This window comes from Odocoileus virginianus, chromosome 3, assembly GCF_023699985.2.
Source record: "Odocoileus virginianus isolate 20LAN1187 ecotype Illinois chromosome 3, Ovbor_1.2, whole genome shotgun sequence".
NCBI classification, from domain to species: Eukaryota; Metazoa; Chordata; class Mammalia; order Artiodactyla; family Cervidae; genus Odocoileus; species Odocoileus virginianus.
Genome location: NC_069676.1, coordinates 13,882,083 through 13,903,417, shown reverse-complemented (window position 1 = coordinate 13,903,417; position 21,335 = coordinate 13,882,083). Strand labels below are relative to the sequence as shown.

The following is a 21,335-nucleotide window of genomic DNA, read 5'->3' as shown; positions in this document are numbered from 1 at the left end:
CTCTGTTTTCAAGTCTCTTCAGTGTCTAGTTTCCGCCCTGACACAAGGGGGCGAAGGTGGTCACTTATTTAGGCTCACTCGTTCTGTTGTGCTGTGGGGAGGATCTCCGCAAACACGAATCACTGGTGTGTGTGGGGAGCGCTCGCAGTGTCTGGATCACAATGGGTTTGCCCCCGCTCACGGCGCCTGCGCTTTCCTAGTCTACACTGCTCAGGTTCCAGGTTGCTCTGAAGGGGAATTGTCCAAAGTGGCCCCTGGGTTGTGTGCACTTTCCAAGTCTAAGCTGCTCAGGTTCAGGTTCTTGGGTGCTCCACAAAGGCGCAGACTCGGTTGGGCCTGCGTTTTGTGCCCTTCTCAGGTCCGAGGAGCTCAGGCGACCAGGTGCTTGGCGAGCACACTGTCCCCGGTGGGAGGTGCGTCTCATCACCTCCCGGCTCCCAGCCCCTCGGTTTCCTGTGTGCGCCACGGGAGCACCGCCTCAGGTGTGTCGTGTGTCTCCTCTGGGGGGCTGATCTCAGGCTGCGACCCTCCCGGCAGATGGCAACCGTCCAGGATCTCAGAAGACCTGGTTAGCAACTGGGAGCCTGCTCACAGTTTGGTGGAGGATGCCCCTCGCCTTCTGGCCCAAGCTGTCGCCCACCTGCCTCTCTGCCTCTGGCAGGGCGATGGGCCGGTCTGCAGCCAGCTAGCTCTCCTCTGGTATTCGCTCAATCCTTTGTTTTGTGAGCCCACCAGGCTCTGTCTTAGGTTAGAGCTTTTCGCAGGAAATTTCTCTCTCTCTCTCTGGCTATCCCACCGTTTGGGTTGCTATTTCAGGATACCTCCTTCAGATTGTCCTCAGGGCATTCAGGCCCGCTCCTTACCCTAAGCATGCAACCCACACCTCCCCCGCTCACTGGTGGCAGACGCAAGCGTCTGGGCTATTTCTCCGCTGGGAGTTTTGGTTAAGGCACGTATTCTGTGGGTTTTGTTTTTTGTTTCTTTCCCTCCCAGTTACGTTGCCCTCTGAGATTCCAAAACTCCCCACAGACCTGCCGGTGAGAGGGTTTCCTGGTGTTTAGAAACTTCTCCTCTTTCACGACTCCCTCCCTGGGATGGGTCTCTGTCCCTAACTCTGCCTTTCTGGGTGCCCGGTTTCCTCCACCAGTGTTCAGAAGTTGTTTTGTGGAAGTTGCTCAGCATTCAAATTCAAATGATCTTTTGATGAATTTGTGGTCTCCGGGTCCTATTTCTGCACCATCTCTCTATCTTCATTTTTATGTAGTCTTTATAGTCTTTGTGCCCTCAATCTCCCTGATTAGAAACACATTAATTGTAGAATACATACCCATAAAAATGGCCACAATGACTGACAATACTAAGGGCAGAGAAAGACTTGAAACAATTGGAACTCTCATCCATTGCTAGTGGGAATGCAAAATAATACAATCTCTTGAGGTATTGCTGTGGTATTTTCTTTTATAATTGATCACACAGTGATTAATACAGCTTTCCCACACAAGATAGTTGTTTTTCAGGAACAAAAACTAATATTCATTAAAAAAAAAAAAAAACTCCAGATAGAGATGCTTCTTAGGGGCTTCCCTGGTTGTCCAGTGGTTAAGAATCTGCCTATGTATGCAGGGGACATAGGTTCAATCCCTGATCTGGGAAGATCCCACATGCTTTGGAGCAACTAAGTCCATACACCACAACTGCTGGATCCCTGCTCTAGAGCCCAGGGGGTGCTAGTACTGAAACCCATATGCCTAGAGCCCATGCTCCATAACAAGAGAAGCCACCACAATGAGAAGCCCACGCTACAGGAAAGAGTAGCTCCCTGCTCTCAGCATCTAGAGAAAACCTTCATGAAGCAGTGAAGACCTAGTGAAGCTAAAAATAAATAAATCTTTTCAAAAGAAAAAGAAAAAAATGCTTCTTAGACACTCAGTTTATAATTGCCAAAACTTGGATGGGATGCCAACGTCCTTCACTGCATGAATGGATAATCAACAGGACCCATTCCTGCTGCAGCATACCTCATGGAAATAATGGGACATGATTTTTTTTAATTTGTATTGTTTTTTTTTCTTTGACTGCCTCGGGTCTTGGTTGCAGCACTCGGGGTCTTCCTTGCGACGTGCCAGATCTTTCTGTTGCTGCAAGGGGGCTCTTGGTTGTGGTAGGTGAGCTTCTTTCTCTAGTTGACCCATGCCAGCTTCTCTCTAGTTGTGGCATTGGGGCTCAGTAGTTGGGGCACGTGGGTTTTGTTGCACTGGGGCTAGTGGGATCCTAATTTCCCAACCAGGGGTCGAACCTATGTCCCCTGCATTGGAGGGTGGATTTTTAACCCCTGAACCACTAGGGAAATTCCAGAACATGATTTTTTGAAAACTGATTTCAATTTTTACTAACGTAAAATTGACTCTATATCTTGAAACAGCTAAAATATGTAAACAATAATAATTTCTAGTTGTATTTTTAATTTGATTGATTCATTTTTGGCTGTGCTGGGTCTTTGTTTCTCCCCAGGGTTTTCTCTAGTTGTGCCAAGTGGGAGCTACTCTCCAGTTGTGGTGCACGGGCTTCTCATTTCAATGGCTTCTCCTGCTGCAGAGAAGATGGGCTTCAGTAGTTTCATCACATGGGCTCAGTAGTTATGATTCAAAGGCTCAATAGTTATGGTGCACAGGCCTATTTGCTTAGTGGCATGTGGGATCTTCCCAGACCAGGGATGGAACCAGTGTCGCCTGTGCTGGCAGGCAGATTCTTTACCACTGAACCACCAGGGAAGCCCCACAAATCATTCAGTTCAGTTCAGTTCAGTCGCTCAGTAGTGTCCGACTCTTTGCGACGCCATGAATCACAGCATTCCAGGCCTCCCTGTCCATCACAAACTCCCTGAGTCTATTCAAACTCATGCCCATCGAGTCAGTGAGGCCATCCAGCCATCTCATCCTCTGTCATCCCTTTCTCCTCCTGCCCCCAATCCCTCCCAGCATCAGGGTCTTTTCCAATGAGTCAACTCTTTGCATGAGCTGGCCAAAGTATTGGAGTTTCAGCTTCAGCATCAGTCCCTCCAATGAACACCCAGGACTGATCTCCTTTAGGTTGGACTGGTTGGATCTCCTTGCAGTCCAAGGGACTCTCAAGAGTCTTCACCAACACCATAGTTCAAAAGCATCAATTTTTCAGCACTCAGCTTTCTTCACAGTCCAACTCTCACATCCATACATGACCACTGGAAAAACCATTGCCTTGACTAGACAGACCTCTGTTGGCAAAGTAATGTCTCTGCTTTTTAATATGCTATCTAGGTTGGTCATAACTTTCCTTCCAAGGAGTAAGCGTCTTTTCATTTCATGGCTGCAGTCACCATCTGCAGTGATTTTGGAACCCAAAAAAAAATGAAGTCTGACACTGTTTCGACTGTCTCCCCATCTATTTCCCATGAGGTGATGGGACCAGATGCCATGATCTTAGTTTTCTGAATGTTAAGCTTTAAGCCAGCTTTTTCACTCTCCTCTTTCACTTTTATCAAGAGGCTTTTTAGTTCCTCTTCACTTTCTGCCATAAAGGTGGTGTCATCTGCATATCTGAGGTTATTGATATTTTCCCCAGCAATCTTGATTCCAGCTTGTGCTTCTTCCAGCCCAGCATTTCTCATGATGTACTCTGCATATAAGTTAAATAAGCAGGGTGACAATATACAGCCTTGATGTACTCCTTTTCCTATTTGGAACCAGTCTGCTGTTCCATGCCCAGTTCTGACTGTTGCTTCCTGATCTGCATACAGGTTTCTCAAGAGGCAGGTCAGGTGGTCTGGTATTGCCATCTCTTTCAGAATTTCCCACAGTTTATTGTGATCCACATAGTCAAAGTCTTTGACATAGTCAATAAAGCAGAAATAGATGTTCTTCTGGAACTCTCTTGCTTTTTCGATGATCCAGTAGATATTGGCGATTTGATCTCTGGTTCCTCTGCCTTTTCTAAAACCAGCTTGAACATCTGGAAGTTCATGGTTCATGTATTGCTGAAGCCTGGCTTGGAGAATTTTGAGCATTACTTTGCTAGCGTGTGAGATGAGTGCAATTGTGTGGTAGTTTGAGCATTCTTTGGGATTGCCTTTCTTTGGGACTGGAATGAAAACTGACCTTTTCCAGTCCTGTGGCTACTGCTGAGTTTTCCAAATTTGCTGGCATATTGAGTGCAGCACTTTCACAGCATCATCTTTCAGGATTTGAAATAGCTCAACTGGAATTCCATCACATCCACTAGCTTTGTTCGTAGTGATGCTTTCTAAGGCCCACTTGACTTCACATTCCAGGATGTCTGGCTCTAGGTGAGTGATCACACCACCATGATTATCTAGGTCTTGAAGATCTTCTTTGTACAGTTCTTCTGTGTATTCTTGCCACCTTTTCTTAATATCTTCTGCTTCTGTTAGGTCCATACCATTTCTGTCCTTTATTGAGCCCCTTTTTGCATGAAATGTTCCCTTGGTATCTCTAATTTTCCTGAAGAGATCTCTAGTCTTTCCCATTCTATTGTTTTCCTCTATTTCTTTGCATTGATTGCTGAGGAAGGCTTTCTTATCTCTTCTGGCTATTCTTTGGAATGCTGCATTCAAATGGGAATATCTTTCCTTTTCTCCTTTGCTTTTCACTTCTCTTCATTTCACAGCTATTTGTAAGGCCTCCTCAGACAACCATTTTGCCTTTTTGCATTTCTTTTCCATGGGGATGGTCTTGATCCCTGTCTCATGTACAATGTCATGAACCTCCATCCATAGTTCATCAGGCTCTCTGTCTATCAGATCTAGTCCCTTAAATCTATTTCTCATTTCCACTGTATAGTCATAAGGGATTTGATTTAGGTCATACCTGAATAGTCTAGTGGTTATCCCTACTCTCTTCAGTTTAAGTCTGAATTTGGCAATAAGGAGTCATGATCTGAGCCACAGTCAGCTCCTGGTCTTGTTTTTGCTGACTGTATAGAGCTTCTCCATCTTCGGCTGCAAAGAATATAATCAATCTGATTTTGGTGTTGACCATCTGGTGATGTCCATGTGTAGAGTCTCCTCTTGTGTTGCCGGAAGAGGGTGTTTGCAATGACCAGTGCGTTCTCTTGGCAAAACTCTATTAGCCTTTGCCCTGCTTCATTCCATACACCAAGGCCAAATTTGCCTGTTACTCCAGGGGTTTCTTGACTTCCTACTTTGCATTCCAGTCCCCTATAATGAAAAGGACATCTTTTTGGGGTGTTGGTTCTAGAAGGCCTTGTAGGTCTTCATAGAACCATTCAACTTCAGCTTCTTCAGCGTTACTGGTTGGGGCATAGGCTTGGATTACCGTGATATTGAATGGTTTGCCTTGGAAATGAACAGAGATCATTCTGTCATTTTTGAGATTGCATCCAAGTACTGCATTTGGGACTCTTTTGTTGACTATGAGGGCTACTCCATTTCTTCTAAGGGATTCCTGCCCACAGTAGTAGATACAATGGTCATCTGAGTTAAATTCACCCATTCCAGTCCATTTTAGTTCGCTGATTCCTAGAATGTTGACATTCACTCTTGCCATCTCCTGTTTGACCACTTCCAATTTGCCTTGATTCATGGACCTAACATTTCAGGTTCCTATGCAATATTGCTCTTTACAGCATTGGACCTTGCTTCTGGATTGGACCAGTCCCACCCACAACTGGGTATTGTTTTTGCTTTGGCTCCATCCCTTCATTCTTTCTGGAGTTATTGCTCCACTGATCTCCAGTAGCATATTGGGCACCTACCGACCTGGAGAGTTTCTCTTTCAGTATCCTATCATTTTGCCTTCTCATACTGTTCATGGGGTTCTCAAGGCAAGAATACTGAAGTGGTTTGCCATTCCCTTCTCCAGTGGGCCACATTCATTAGGAAGTTACAAATCAAAACCAAAAGGAGTTATCACCTCCAACCTGTAGAATGGTTGTTTCCAAAAAGACAAGAAATAGAAATGCTTGCTAAGATGTAGTAAAGAGAAAAACTTTTGTTGCAGTGTTTGTGGGAATGTAAATTGGTGCAGCCATTGTGAAAGTCAGTATTAAGGGTCCTTAAAAACTTAAAAATGGAACCAACAATTCAACTGAATATATATGAATAAAGCCACTGTCCTGAATAACCATCTAGACACACATGATTGTTGTAGGATTATTTACAAGACTTGAGATATGGATATGACCTAAATATCTATCAAAAGATGAATGTAAGGAAAAACAGTGATTTTATATTTTATATGTATGTAGATATCTGTATACATGTGTATACATACACATTTACATAAATATGTCTGTGTGTGTATATACATATACATATTTATATACACAAAGATACAGTGGTATAGTATTCAATCATAAAAAATAAGGATGTCCACTATTTGCAACAGTACGGATGATCCTTGAATGCCTCATACTAAGTGTAATAAGTCAGAGAAAGACAACTATTGTCAGATCTCCTGTATATGTAGAATTCAAAAAAAAAAAACTCAAATAAAAAAATGCATAGAAAAGTAAGTTGATATTTGTAGTTGCCAGAGGCAGAGAATTGGTGAGAAGAGAAATAGGATGAAAGTTGTCCAAAAGTACAAACTTCCCATTATAAGATGAATAAATACAAAAGTCGTAATGTACAATAAGATGACTGTAATTAACACAGCTCTATGCTATATGAAATTTCCTAATGAAATAAAGCCTAAGAATCCTCATGATAAGAAACAAATTTTCTTTTTTTATTTTGGTAACTGTATAAAATTCACTGTGGTAATCACTTCATAATACATGTAAGTCATCATTATGCTGTACACTTTCAACTTTGATACCTCATAAAACTAGAAAAAGAATTTAAAGATAAAAATGTTCAAAACACTGTCACTGAACGAGAACACGTTAGTCCTGTTTAGTTTTCAGGTTATTTTTATTTAACCATAAAAGTTTAACAGCTTCTTAACCCTACATACCCAGTAGAATTTTTCAAAGAAGTAATATTGTCTTATTGCACCATGACTCTGGCTAAGCGCCTCCACTATCAGGGCCCCCTCGAAAATTGCCACCTCTAGGTCCTCTTCCATACCCATGATTGCCATCTTCCACATCCAACAGATCCTCCTCTAATGTCCCTTCCGTGTCCTGCTCCAAAATTTCCACCACCACCATGAGACTCTCCAAATGCAAAGTGGCCTCCCCTTCCACCTCTAGAACTTTGGACAACCTGCTTTTTATATCAAGAAAATGCCTTTCTTCTACACAATGACCATTGATGGTATGAATTTTCTGCAACACCATCTTATCCACAGGATTGTGGTCATCAAAAATCACAAGCCCAGAGCCTCTTTTCCTTCCAGACTATCAGTAATTATCTCAGTGGCATCAATTTCTCTATGTTTCCCAAAGTGATCTCTAAGATGATGCTCCTCGGTGTCCTCTGCAATTCCACCAACAAATAGCTTCTTCACAGTGACAAGAGCCCCCAGTTTTCCATAGTCCTCTCTTGGGACAGCATGTTTGGGGGTGACCCTTTCCCCATCAATGGAATGAGGTCTGGCTGCCATGGCAGCATCCACCTCAGCCATGGAGGAAAACATGATACAACCAAATTTTCTTGACGTCTGGCTGGCGGGATCCCTTAGACCACACAGTCTGTAAATCTTCCCCACTGCTTACACTGTAGGTCCTCAGACTTTCTTCTGTGGTTTCAGAGCTCAACCACCAATAAAGGGTTCACAGAATTGTCCCTTTCCTCTCTTTTTTGTGTCCAAAGTGACAGATGTTGAAGTTTTCTTCATCATGGGCTTAGTCACTTGAGCCCGTTTCCAGAAGCTGAGACGGATGAGGGAGATCGCAGAGACTAACATAAACTGATGGGTCTCAGCCCCAAGGTGAGGACAGTGCCTCCATGAGAACCTCCACAGGGACCCAGTGATGCTGTCACTGTTGCTGGAGCCACTGCTGCCCTTGAATCAATCCTGAACAAACAATATTTGACTTTTCTGCAAAACATCATTTAACAGAGTGACTTTTCCTGATCCAGTCATCAAAATTCTTATTATATTTTCTCTACATTGATTTTTTCCAACTCTTAATTTTTTATGTATTATTATTTTTGATACTACTTTATTCACTAAATTGGATATTCAGTGAAGAGATTATTAATATGGACTTTAAGGATTTACATGGAGATATTTATCGATTGAGCATCCCAGGCAAAGCTAGTGGTAAAGAACCCACCTGCCAGTACAGGAGTCACAGAAGATATGAATTCAATTACTGAGTTGGGAAGATCCCCTAGAGGAGGAAATGGCAATCCCCTGCATTGGGGGTTGAACCTTCAGGTTCAACCAGGACTGCCTGGGAACCACCATGGACAGAGGCGCCTGGTGGGCTACAGTCCATGGGGTAGCAAAGAGTCAGATACAACTGAGTGAACACACACACATGGGATCTAGAAAAAACGGTAGCAATGAACCTATTCGCAGGGTGGGAATAGTGACACAGTCATAGAGTAAATCATAATTTTAAGGTGTGTTTTATGTCCCAAAATACAGTTTATTTTAATGAAACTTCCATGGGAACTTGAGATGAATGTGCATTGTTTGGCTGAAGTATTGTGTGTATTAACTTAAATCCACTTCCCTGGTGGACCAGATGGTAAAGAATCCACCTGCAATGAGGGAGACCTGGGTTCCATCCCTGGGTTGGGAAGATCCCCTGGAGGAGGGCATGGCAACCCACTCCAGTATTCTTGCCTGGAGAATCCCCATGGACAGAAAACCTGGTGGGCTACAGTCCATAGTATCACAAAGAGTTGGACGTGACTTAGCGACTTAGCACAGCAGAGCACTTGTTTGATGGTGCTATTTAATTTAACTATGTCCACTCTGATTTTCTGTCTGCTGGAACTCTTAATTTTGATAGAATGGGTATAGTGTGGGGAGGGGGGCGGAGTTTAAAGTCTCCAATGATAATAGTGGATTCATGTATTTCTCCACGAAGTTCTATCATTTTTTTCTCATGTATTTTGCCAATTTGTTGTTATACCGACTAAGGATTGCTTTGCTCTCTTGAAGAACATTGTCATTATATAATGTTCTTCTTTACCTCTAAGTTTTTCTCACTCTGAAGCCCACATTATCTGAAATTCATATAGGTTCACTCATTGTCTTTTGTTTAATGTTGATATAGCATATCTTTCTCCATCCCTTTAATTTTTTTTCCTAATTGAGATTTTATTGGCTGTTTTGAGGATCACTACACAGAGATTCCAATTTGTACAGAATTCTTAGCATACATACCAAAAATCTAAAAAGATCATGTAGTTGTTTTTCTTTTCTGAATAGTTATTCCAGTGACTTTCTAGCTTAAAATTTGGAGGCAAAATTTCCCTAACAGGATATCAAGTACCAATGTCTTCAAATGTTGTTATGCTGTTGCATCATAAGTCCCACTAAATCACAATTTAATATCATATACACTTTGGTGTTGTTTAGTAGCTAGGTCATGTCCAACTCTTTTTGACCCCATGGACTGCAGCACGCCAGTTTCCTCTGTCCTCCAGTGTCTCTCAGAGTTTGCTTCTACTCACGTCCATTGAGTTGGCAATGCTACCCAACCACCTCATCCTCTACTGCCCCCTTCTCCTCCTGCCCTCAGTCTTTCCCAGCATCAGGGTCTTTCCCAATGAGTCAGCTCTTCTCATCAGGTGGCCAAAGTACTGGAGCTTCAGCATCAGTCCTTGCAATGAATATTTAGGGTATGTAACATACTCAAATTTTCAATTCACAGAACATTAACAAAGTTACTAGGAAAACTGCGTTACCATAACTGAAGATGTTAGAGTACACAAAATTCTGACAAAGAGAACCAAGGTGAATGAGTGGTTTGCTGTAGGAAACAAAAACTTATACCAAAAACAACATAAGAAGAGAAGTAATTTAAAGTGTTTAAGACAGTAAATGCACAACTGACTCCAAACTGTCATTTAGTATGCATTATATTATAGGATATAAAAATTACTCCTATTTATGGAATGTTAAGCTCACACTCAAGACAATCAAAGCCTCGCATACTTAATAACCAAATTTTAGTCCAGTGTATAAGACTCCGAGTTCCCAGTGCTGGGGGTCTGGGTTCAGTCCTGGTCAGGGAACTAGATCCCACATGCCACAATGAAGAACAAAGATCCTGCATGCCACAACTAAGACTCAGCACAGCCAAATAAATAAATAAAAATAGACACTTAAAAAAAATCCCACTGTTTTCTGATTGCACCCAAAAAATAAACAACCAGCAAATGATTTCACCTCTTTAAAAAAAAAACCTTTACACTCAAAAAAAGGGGGGGGGGGGGATGAGGTGGGATTCCGTCCTTCTTAAAAATGTTCCTCGGGATACCAAAAAACTTATATTTGCAAAACAGTTGGTAAAAAATAGTCCTGTGGATCGTACAAGAAAGGGGACAAGGACCAGTGATAAGGCATTAACCAGACTGGCTTCTTTCTCTCCTGCTTCAGAGGCTGGGCTCTCTGGTTTTTCGTTTTTCCATTTTCAGCAGGTAAATCTTTAGTCTCTTGGTTAACCCTGCAGACTGTTTTCTCTTTGCTTAGCAGACAATCTCTCTCATCTACTCTTGGGCTCCTCCTTCAATACCCCGTCGGGGGAGTTGCCTTTCTTGTTGGGTATCCTGGCGGCGGGACAGCACTTGCCAGGTGGTAGCAGATCAAGACTCCTCGCCAAACTGGGCTGCCCCACCCGCGCCCCTGGCCTAGCCTCACCGGTCGACTGCGGGGCCCGGAATAAGTGAGGCGGGCTGTCACTCAACCACTGCACCCGCCCCTCTCAATTGCCCCGCCCCGTCCTAATCTCAAGGAGCCCCAGATTCAGTACTTTACTTTTAATCTGTGTCTTTTAATGTGAAGTGTGGGTCTTGCAGACAGCATATAATTAGGCGTGTTTTTTTTAACCCACTGTGATAGTTTTTGTTTCACTTATTGTATTTGAAAGTGAAGTCGCTCAGTTATGTCCGACTTTTTGCGACCCCATGGATTGTAGCCCACGGAATTTTCCAGGCAGAAGTACTGCAGTGGGTTGCCATTTTCTTCTCCAGAGGATCTTTCTAAGCCAAGGATCAAACCCGGGTCTCCCGCATTGCAGGCAGAGGCTTTACCTCTGAGCCGCCAGGGAAGAAAAGTATTTAGACTTTTGATATTTAAATGATTATTGGTATAGCTGGATTAATATCAACTATATTTTTACCATTTTTTATTTGTTCCTCTTGTTCTTTGTTTCTTTCTTGTCTCCCACTTTTCTTCTGTCTCCTCTACCTTTTTTCCTATCCCTTTTTTGAGGGCATTCTACCTAATTCCATGTTTTCTCTTAGCATATCATAACTTTTTTCAACATTTTTAGTCATTGCTGTTGAGTTTGTAGTATACACTTACAACTAAGCCAGGTCCTCTCTGAAGTAATTGGGTGTGCAAATTCTCTCCCTGCCCCTTATAGCATTTCTGTCATTCATTTCACTCATCCAAAAGGTGTAATCACTGAATATGTTGCTGCTGTTATTATTTTCAATAAAATGTTACCTGTCAGATTGATTAAAAATAACAAAAACAAATTACTTAAGATTTAATTATTAGTTTCACTTGTTCCTTCTCTAACACTTAACCTTTTTCCTTTACCTTTTTCCTGATGAATTTCTTTTAACATTTCTTGCAAAGCAGGGGTACTAGTGACAAATTCCCTTAGGTTTTTGAAAATCTTTTATTTCTCACTCACTTTTTCTTTTTTTTTTTTTTTTTTGCCATGCAGCTGGTGGGATCTTAGTTCCCCCACCAGGGATTGAACCTATACCCTTGGCAGTGATAGCACAGAATCCTAACTACTGGACCAACAGGGGATTCCCTCTCCCTCAACTTTTGAAAGATAATTTTGTTTGACACAACTATAGTTGGGTGGTTTCTCTTTCAACACTGTATTTTATAAAACTCTCCTCCTGCTTGCATGGTTTCTGAAAAGAAGTCCAATTTACTTCCTATCCTTAGTTCTCCATGGTAAATATCTGTTTTTTTCCCCCCTGACTTCTTTAAAGATTTTCTTTTTGTCTTAGATTTTTCTTGAGTTTGACTTTTTAAGTTTTATCCTGTTCAGTGAAATTTGAACTGCCCAGATCTGCATTTTTGGTATCCATTATTAATTTTGGGGGAAATCTCACTCACTACTCTTTTACTTATTCTATTCCTTTCTTCTCTTTCATGTATTATCATTTTGTATATGTTACACTTTTTATATAATTCATTTATTTATTCATGTATTTATTTTTGTCTGCACTGCGTCTTCATCGCTGGGTGGGCTTTTCTCTAGTTGTGGCGAGTAGGAGCTACTCTCTAGTTGCGGTGTTTGGGCTTCTTATTGAAGTGGCTTCTCTTGTCGCAGAGCACAGGCTCTAGGGCACACAGCTCCCAGACTCTAAGAGCACAGGCTCAATAGTTGTGGCGCACTTGCTTAGTTGCTCCATGGCATGTGGATCTTCCCGGATCAGGGTTCAAACCCATGTCCCCTGCATTGGCAGGGGGATTCTTTACCACTGAGCCATCAGGGAAACCCTTTTTTAATTGTCCCAAAGCTCTTGATTTCTGTTCTTAACTTTGCATTTCAGTTCAGAAGGTTCTGGTGACAGCTCTGCAAGGCTGCTGATTCTTTTTCCTCACACATTTGCACTGTAATGATAAGATTCCCCCAACAAAGAATTCTTTATTTTTGTTCTGTTCTTTTATTTTTCATTTCTTTAATTTCCCTTTAACTTCTTTCTTAGAGTTTTTGTCTCTGTACACGTTACCTATCTGTTCTTGAATATCATCCATTATTTCCATTAGAACACTTAGCATATGAACCATGGTTGCTTTAAATTACTGGTCTGATAATTCCAACGTATCTGCTACATCTGAATCAGGTTCCTTTGTTTGTCCTAATCCTGGAGATGTGTTTTTTAAATCTCTCATTGTCTTTTAATTTTTTGTTGAATATCAGACATAATCTTACTGCTAGAAAGAACTGAGTTATATAGGCCTATAGTGTGAGATTTTAGTTTATCTGAGAAGGGTTTGGGCTTTATTTATTATTTGCCCTGGCTACCAGGGGCTAAAATATCTTCAGGTGTCTTTGCTTTTGTCTCCCATGTCATCTTAGGGGTACTACATAGATTTGTAAATAAGTTCTAAAATATACAGCTCTTTTAATGTTTTACACTGCTATTAGACAGGAGTCTTCCTTTTTCATTTTTCCTTATTTATTGGCTGCACTGGGTCTTCACTGCTGCATGCAGTCTTTCTCCAGTTGCAGTGGGCAGGGGCTAGTTTCTAATTGTGGTGCTCAGGCTTCTCATTGCCGTGGCTTCTTTTACTGCAGAGCACAGGTTCTAGGGTACATGGGCTTCATAGTTGTGGCACACAGGCTTAATCGCCCCATGGCATATGGAATCTTCCTGGACCAGGGACTGAACCTGTGTCGCCTGCATTGGCAGGCGAATTCTTATCCACTGTACCAGCACGGAAGTACTCAGGAGACCTCTTCTTAAAGTACCAAATGAATTGTGGTGGGGAAGGATGGACAGAATTCTACAGGAAATGATCATAGATAAAATGGAACAGACTCTCTCTCTCTCTCTCCCTTTTTTTTTTTTTTCTTTTTTGGCGCTGTGAGAGTTGCAGGATCTTAGTTCCTGGGACCAGGGTTGGAACCTGTCTCCCTTGCAGTGGAAACACTAGAGTCCTAACCTCTGGACCAACAGGTAGTCCCCAGAAGGAACTCATTATTATCTAATAATGAGGACACTTTCAAGTGTCCATATTCATGAAGAAGGGTCCCAGTTTCCTGCCCGGCCTTGAAACCTTATGGCTTGATGCTGTAATATATCAAGAATCTATAAATGTTCCTACAGAGACCACTTCCCACCCACTGTGAGAACTTGGTCAATTCAAAGACACGCCCTCCGGCCTCCTGTCACTCAGGTACAGGGGGCGTGGCCTTGCAAACTGTCCAATCAGGGGAGTCGCTGATTATTTTACTCCTGATTATTTGGTGGTGCCTCTTGGATGACGTGAGAGGTATGGACTGCGTGCTCAGTGTAGATTTTTCTTTTGAAGCCAGCCGCATCAGCTGTAACTGACTTAAGGCCACAGGTGGCTATGTCGCCTTATGTGCCATCGTGAGAGCACTTGTCGCGGAGTGTCGTGGGGGGATGACTGGAAACTCCAGAAACCGAAAAATGTTGAATGTGCGGAGTCAGGTGTTGGGAGAGAGGGGCCGTGGATGGAGCCAGGTTTCCCCGCAGCTAACTCCAGAGTCTGCGGACCCGGGTTCGCCGGTTGCGTGGCATACAGCGTGGGGACCGGACTGGCAGCCAGGACACCCTGACATCCTGTCCTGTCACTGCAAACCCAAATCTCCCCTAGACTGCGCGATGGCCACAGGGAGGAACACGGGGCAATAGTGAGTCGGTCTCCAGGGTTCGCCTGTGGGAGCAGCTGTGGTCTGTAGTGTGTCCTTTTCTCCCTTTTTCTGCAGGAGAATCGTTTTACTCTCACTTTTTAAAATGCTTGAGGAGCAGGTCCTCAAATTCACGAACCTGTCCACCCAGCCTAGCCTTTCCTAGGACTGGCAATAAATCCCTGAATTTCCAGATCTTTCCTCACATTCCCAAATGCCATCTTCCCCTCTGCAGTTCATAGTATCACTTTTACCTATTTTTCTTCTTGGTACATTTCAAAGTGATGTTGTATTTTGTTTATTACTTATCCACAGAGCCATGGATGACTCTTTAAAGATTTGTTTTTATGACTATTTACTTGAGAGGAAAACAAAAAAAATCACCTGGAATATGTTATGAAATCTTTGAAACTGAAATCTTTGTGCCTCTCCTCTCAAAATCTGTCTTCTCACAGACATGAAGACTTTTGGCTAGAGGATCCTTTTGAATAACTTCCCTAGGTTATCTGCCTTTTCGCAGTGCCTCTGTTCCTGAGTTTCTCACTTTGAAAAGATGTGTTCACTTATTTGAGACTCAGTTTTTCAATAAATTTGAATTTTATTTACTCAATGGAGCTGGGGAGACAGTGTAAAGCTTTTCCAAAGAGGCAAGAAAGGTGAATCTCAGAAAAAAGAATCTCATTATTACGTTCTACATGTTAAATTTCTGTTTAATATTTTTTAACTCTGAATAGATGTAGTTATAGTCTGAGGCCTTTGGGGTCATTTCGAATGGCGTATCAGAACTTAGACTTGCAATATCTAAAAGTGTTCCCTGTGATCATTTACAATTTGGTTTCTTTTTTTGAAAAGAAGTGACCTCTTCATTTTCTGATAGGAATAGATATATTGGAGTTCACCTGTTGAACAAATAAAATTGCGTCACAATTTTCTATCTTCCTTTACACATAAACACTGGGTTGAGTGCTTTTGCTGGATTTCTTGTGAAGTATCATTTTGTCAGTTCAATGGTAATTCTAAGTATTGTGACTCTAGAGCAGAGCCTGAGGACAGTGAGTCCAAACTAAAGCTCCCTGCTTTTTGAAGCAGAGCAGACAGTTGGAGTTTTCTTTGGCATAGAGGTCTTTACATGTTATGTTTGAGTTCTGCTTCTATGATGTAAGTGCACTCAGAGTGTATTTTGTGTATTGAAAAAGTCTGTGGTCAGGAGTTCTGTCTCCTGGACAAAGAGCCTGTGAATTGGGGGGTTGAGTCTGATCTTAAACTGAATCTTCCTTGAGCGTCTCCTCATTTTTTGAGGAGGTGAGAAGAGTTCTCAAGTGTCCCTATCCTCCTTCACCAGGGACTGACCCACCTTAGGGATTATATCTCAACCTGGGGTGGGGCTTCCCAGGTGGCACAGTGGTAAAGAATCCTCCTGCCAATGCAGGAGATGCGGAGACACAGGTTCAATCCCTGGGTCGGGAAGATCCTCTGGAGAAGGAAATGGCAACCCATTCCATTATTCTTGCCTGGGAAATCCCATGGACAGAGGAGCCTGGCAGGCTACAGTCCACAGAGTTGCAAAGGGTCAGACACAACTTTAGTGAGTCCAGCCTGCTTGGTATCCATACGTTTTCTCTCTACATCTGTGTCTCTATTCTGCTTTGTAAATGACATCTGATATTTGTTTTATTTGCAATTTCCTAATGACATTTGATGTTGAGTGTCTATTCATGTGTTTATTTAACATCCATATATCTTCTTTGGTGATGTGTGTTTGAATCTTTGGCCTATTTTTTTAGCCATGTTTGGGACTTTATTTTTTCCCCCAAGGATTCTTGCTTTATTTTCGATTTTGCCATTTTTAACTAGATTGTTTATCATCTTACTGTTGTATTTTAAGAGTTCTTTGAACATATTGGATACCAATCCTTTGTCAGATATGCAGTAGGAAATGGCAACCCACTACAGTATTCTTGCATGGAAAATTCCATTCACAGAGGAGCCTGGCAGGCTACAGTCCATGGGGTTGCAAAAGTCAGACACAACTGAGCAAAAAAAATCTTTATTCTGCAAAGATTTTTTTCACAATCTGTTAGATTTACTTACTTGTTTTTTGCATGTGAATATCCACTATATATAGCGCTATTTGTTGAAAAGTCTTTCTTTTCTCCATTGAATTGCCTTTTAGTCCTTTATCAAAGGTCAGATAGCTATATTTCTCTGGATCTATAAGAAAACAGTTGACTTCTGTATCCTCAGTCTTTCCATATTCTCCTATTAATTGCTGGAGTGATATCTGGTGTTATGAATCCTTTCAGATATTTTACACAGAAAATCATATCACACACAACAGAGCCAGTTTTATTTCTTCCTTCCTAATCTGTATATATTTTATTTCCTTTTCTTGCTTTATTGCATTAGCTGGGCCTTCCGGTATAGTGTTGAACAAGAGTGGTGAGAGGACACCTTACCTAGTGTCTTAGTATCCTACCAAAAAAAAAGCCTCTTGTTTCTCATAATTAAGTGTGATGTTGCCTACAGATTTCATGCAAATGTTCTATCTTAAGAGGCAGAACTCGCCTCTGTTACTAGTGCATTATCATAAGTGGATGTTAGGTTTTATCAAATGCTCTTGTCTTATGTTCCTTTCATTCCTGATTTTTTTTTTTAATCCAAAACGTGTTTATTGGGATGGTTTCCCATTCATCCTGATACAGGATGCTTTTAGTGCTGCTTCCGTCTGAAAGAGCATCCTTCTGTAAGCCTTGCTTTTCCTCCTGTAGGCTGGCAGAGGACAACAGAGCAGCCAACACACAGGACTACTGTTTGTGCATGGCTAAAGACGGTGGTGATGTTACAGCATCCTGGGCATTTTATAGCCATGAAATAGGAATTGGGGCTCTGCACCAGGCGCTTCTTGGGTTTCCTCTTCTCTTCTGGAGAGGGATGAAGAAAATCCTTTGTGAGAGGCATGTTCTCATGAGGAGGTTGTCACTGCCGGAAAGGCTCATTCCTGATTTTAGTAATTTCTGCCTTCCCTCTTCTCTCATTTGGCCTGCCTAGACCTTTATCAATTTTACTGATTATTTCAAATCACCAGCTTTTGCTTTTCTTGATAGTCTATATTCCTGCAATTTTTAGGTCTTTCCTAGTTTGGGGGGGAGTCATTTTATTTTAGCATTATTGTGATATAACTGACATATAATATTATTTTCAAGTGTACAACATAATGATTTGATATTTGTTTATATTATGAAAGTATTACAATAAGTCTAGTTAGTTAACTCGACAAATATTATTACACATGGTTACAGTTTTCTTATGATGAAAAATTTTAAATTTCCTCTGTTAGAAACTTTCCAATATGCAATGAAGTATTATTAACTATAGTCATACTGCTGCATATTATATCCCCTGACTTATTTTATAACTGAAAGTTTATAACTTTTGATCTGCCTTCACCTATTTCACCCACCCCTCGACAACCCTCTTTACTTACCCCCTCTGGCAACTACCAATCTATTCTCCGTATCTGTGAACTTGGGGTTTTCTTTTTTTCTTTTGCATTCTTTGAAGGAAAGCCCTGTGAATCCTTTGTGTTATTATATAATCATGGACAGATTCACCAGCAGACCTCCGTGGACTTGAGTGAACTCCTGTGCACTACGGAGTTCTTAACATATATGGAGCTCTTAACAAGTTCCTCAAGGGTTAGCAAGGGCTTTGACTGAAAAGAGATCTTTCAGTACTCTATCATTTCATTCTGTGTGCTAAAAACTGGTGAGAAGCAGCCTTGAGGCTCATCATCTATAAAATTTGTGGAGGTCTAAGTTGTTAATGTCTTTTTAGCATGTAATATCATGGCAAGTTGTCTGAACCCTAGGTTCTAAATAACTTCTTAGCTCCACTAATGGGAGAGAGAGAGAATGGAGAAACAGTCTGCAATAAATATTACACAAACAGAAAGTACGAGGGTATTTTAATCTGGCCAGTTGCACCTGGCTAATTCAGGCCAATATGGCTAAATGATCCTCATTACAAGCTGTATTTCCACAGGTCTCCTGGACTCTCATGTTTGGTGATGGGAAGAGAAAGAAAAGCTCCCATTTCTTCACTGTATTTTATTCATTAAAAACTACTGCAGGTTTGACCTTGTACATCATGGCTTTTTGCTTTGCATGTGCACTTAACCATGTCCAACTCTTTGCGACCTCATGGACTGTAACCCATCAGTCACCTCTGTCCATGGGATTTCTCAAGCAAGAATACTGGAGTGGCAAAATGGATTAAAGATCCAAATGTAAGACCAGAAACTGTAAAACTCCTGGAGGAAAACATAGGCAAAACACTCTCTGACATAAATCACAGCAGGATCCTCTATGACCCACCTCCCAGAGTAATGGAAATAAAAGCAAAAATAAACAAATGGGACCTAATTAAACTTAAAAGCTTTTGCACAACGAAGGAAACTATAAGTAAGGTGAAAAGACAGCCTTCAGAATGGGAGAAAAATAGCAGCAAATGAAGCAACTGACAAAGAATTAATCTCAAAAATATACAAGCAACTTCTGCAGCTCAATTCCAGAAAAATAAGCAACCCAATAAAAAAAATGGGCCAAAGAATTAAACAGACATTTCTCCAAAGAAGATGTATAGATGGCTAACAAACACATGGAAAGATGCTCAACATCACTCATTATCAGAGAAATGCAAATTCAAATCACAATGAGGTACCATCTCATGCTGGTTAGAATGGCTGCTATCAAAAAGTCTACAAACAATAAATGCTGGAGAGGGTGCAAAGAAAAGGGAACCCTCTTACACTGTTGGTGGGAATGCAAACTAGTACAGCCACTATGAAGAACAGTGTGGAGATTCCTTAAAAAACTGGAAATAGAACTGCCATATGACCCAACAATCCCACTGCTGGGCAAACACACTGAGGAAACCAGAATTGAAAGAGACACGTGTACCCCAATGTTCATCACAGCAGTGTTTAGCCAGGACATGGAAGCAACCTAGATGTCCATCGGCAGAGGAATTTGGATAAGAAAGCTGTGGTACACATACACAGTGGAATATTACTCAGCTATTAAAAGAAAGCATTTGAATCCGTTCTAATGAGGTGGATGAAACTGGAGCCTTTTATACAGAGTGAAGTCAGAAAGAAAAACAGCAATACAGCATATTAATGCATATATATGGGATTTAGAAAGATGGTAATGATGACCCTATATGCAAGACAGCAAAAGAGACACAGATGTAAAGAACAGACTTTTGGACTATGTGGGAGAAGGCGAGGGTGGGATGATTTGAGAGAATAGCATTGAAACATATATATTATCATATGTGAAACAGATTGCCAGTCCAGTTTCGATGCGTGAGACAGGGTGCTCAGGGCTGGTGCACTGGGATGACCCTGAGGGATGGGATGGAATGGGGAGGGAGGTGAGAGGGAGGTTCAGGATGGGGAACACATGTACACCCATGGCCGATTCATGTGAATGTATGGCAAAACCCACCACAATATTGTAAAGTAATTAGCCTCCAATTAAAATTTAAAAAAAGAATACTGGAGTGGGTTGCCATTTCCTTCTGCAGGGGATCTTCCCACCCCATGCACTGAACCTATGTCTCCTGTGTCTCCTTCGTTGGCAGGCAGATTCCTTACCACTGTGCCACCTGGGAAGACCCCATACATCATGGAGGACTAAGTTAAATGGTGTGTGATAACAAAGGAGATGAGTTTTTTTCAAAAGAGATTGATGTGTTTAAAATGATATTTGATTCATTTTTGTAGCATTTTTCTCATTTCTCCAAGGCCCTCTAGACCTTCACATTAGAGAGCAGTAACATTTCAAGTGGTCACAGTAAAAATGCATAAATAGTTTGCATGTGTTCGTTATGCTGTTGAATTCATGATGAAATAAGTATGGACAAAAAGTAAGTTCTGATGACCAAGACATAAATGTTTGAAGGTGATAGAATCATATACAATCTTCCTATAAATTGAGCATAAATCCCAGAGTTCTGTCAGACTCACACATCTTACTGGAAACATATTTGTGATGTTTTAGGACACAGTGACTTTTGAGGATGTGGCTGTGAACTTCACCCCAGAGGAGTGGGCTTTACTGAATCCTTTGCAGAAGAAACTTTACAGAGATGTGATGCAGATAATTCTGGGGAACCTGATCTCAATAGGTAAGAATGACATTTCTTCACTTCTTCGAGAACAAGTATTCCTTGCCAATCAACATTGTTCCAAGATGTGGAATGTGGAAAAGGACTACAGTAGTCCCCCTTATCTGCATGGAATACATTCCAAGACCACCAGTGGATGCCTGAAACCATAAATAGTACTGAATCCTATACATACATACCTATGGTAAGTTTAGAATTTGGTGCACAGTAAGAGATTGATACAGAGAAGGAAATGGCAGCCCACTCCAGTATTATTGCCTGGAAAAATCCCATGGACAGAGGAGCCTGGCAAGCTCCATAGGGTTGCGAAAGAGTTGGACATGACTTAGCAACTAACCAACAATAGCCAAGAGACTGATAACAATAACTAAGAATAGAACAAGTATAATACACATGCACTTAACACACATAAGTGTTAAGTGTGTGTAACTTTGCAGTTCAAGATGAGACAGCAAAATAAGATCAATTTCTTTTTCTTTCACAATTTAATGACAGAAGATTAATTTCTCCTATAGATCTTAGCAACATCAGTATATATCTTTTCTTAAGTTGGAATTTTCATCTTTTCATTAAAAAAGGACTTTGCAGTTTCTGTTTGGCATACCCTAATTCTTGCATCACTATTCTTGCATTTTGGGGCCATTATTAAGAAA

At 41.4% G+C, this 21,335-nt stretch overlaps 2 protein-coding genes across 2 annotated transcripts in view; one reads left to right on the top strand and one right to left on the bottom strand.

Moving 5' to 3' along the window:
- The window catches only part of LOC139029629 (uncharacterized), a 66,579-nt gene that overhangs the window by 42,811 nt on the left and 2,433 nt on the right, over window positions 1-21,335 (top strand). The window contains exon 3 of the mRNA XM_070465879.1: window positions 20,556-20,682. Coding sequence (XP_070321980.1) covers window positions 20,556-20,682 — 127 coding nt within the window. The remainder of the gene's footprint in view (window positions 1-20,555; window positions 20,683-21,335) is intronic.
- LOC110124102 (small ribosomal subunit protein eS27-like) lies at window positions 17,137-17,451 on the bottom strand. Its single transcript, XM_070458646.1, has one exon. The coding sequence runs from the start codon at window positions 17,449-17,451 to the stop codon at window positions 17,203-17,205; it is 249 nt and encodes an 82-aa protein (XP_070314747.1). The 3' UTR covers window positions 17,137-17,202.

Bases quoted from the DNA above. Each gene is read 5' to 3' on its own strand.
- LOC110124102 (XM_070458646.1), bottom strand. From the start codon at position 17,451: ATGCCTCTCACAAAGGATTTTCTTCATCCCTCTCCAGAAGAGAAGAGG.